At 33.7% G+C, this 1,079-nt stretch overlaps 1 protein-coding gene across 1 annotated transcript in view; it reads left to right on the top strand.

Moving 5' to 3' along the window:
* HELRODRAFT_193984 (hypothetical protein) overlaps window positions 1-1,079 on the top strand; it is a 12,775-nt gene that overhangs the window by 3,842 nt on the left and 7,854 nt on the right. Inside the window, exon 5 of the mRNA XM_009029998.1 lies at window positions 635-690. Coding sequence (XP_009028246.1) covers window positions 635-690 — 56 coding nt within the window. The remainder of the gene's footprint in view (window positions 1-634; window positions 691-1,079) is intronic.

The raw sequence follows: 1,079 nt of genomic DNA on the forward strand, positions 1-1,079 counted from the left end.
TACATACACAATCATACATACAAATACAATCAAACATACATACACAACCAAGTGTACATACAAACACACATACAAACAGTACATAGGATGATTGCTTTTAAGAGCCATAGTAACATTTACTTTGCTAGGATCATTATTGATACATTAAATAGAAACATGTACACACGCACACGCACGCACACACATGTACACACAAACACGAACATACGTGAATAATTGCATAACTGTAATAATTTTTTATCCAAATTCTAGACAAGGTATTTATTTTTTTGTTTGGAGTGAAAGTGATAATTATTGTTGTCGTTGTTGTTGTTGTTGTTGTGGGGGTTGTTATTGTTGTTGTTGTGGTTATTTGTAGATATTATTATTGTTCGTCATCTTCATCGTCATCATCATCGTCATCATCATCACCAAGAATCTTTGGCCTTGTTATGTTACATACATGCATTTAATTATTTCGTTTATTAACTTTGTACTGTTGTCTATGTATTCATTCGTTCATTCCTTCATTCATTCATCTATTCATTGTACAGTTATAATAAAAATGGCGATAATGATGATAATGATAATAACAATAATAATTATTATAATTATTCTTATAATTATTATTATTATAAATTTCATTGTTACAAAGATGGGACTGTGCAGTGAAAACATTCAGGAAAGAGGGCTTCTTTGGCATGTATCGAGGTGAGGGTTATGCTGATGATGACGATGTTGCTTGTTTCTGTGACGTCATCATCACAATCATCATCATCACAATCACCATCATCACAATCACCATCATCACAATCACCATCATCACAATCACCATCATCACAATCACCATCATCACAATCACCATCATCATCATCACAATCACCATCATCACAATCACCATCATCATCATCACAATCACCATCATCACAATCACCATCATCACAATCACCATCATCATCATCACAATCACCATCATCACAATCACCATCCTCATCATCACAATCACCATCATCACAATCACCATCATCACAATCACCATCATCACAATCACCATCATCACAATCACCATCATCATCATCACCATCATCATCACAATCACA

Source organism: Helobdella robusta, assembly GCF_000326865.2.
Source record: "Helobdella robusta unplaced genomic scaffold HELROscaffold_64, whole genome shotgun sequence".
NCBI classification, from domain to species: Eukaryota; Metazoa; Annelida; class Clitellata; order Rhynchobdellida; family Glossiphoniidae; genus Helobdella; species Helobdella robusta.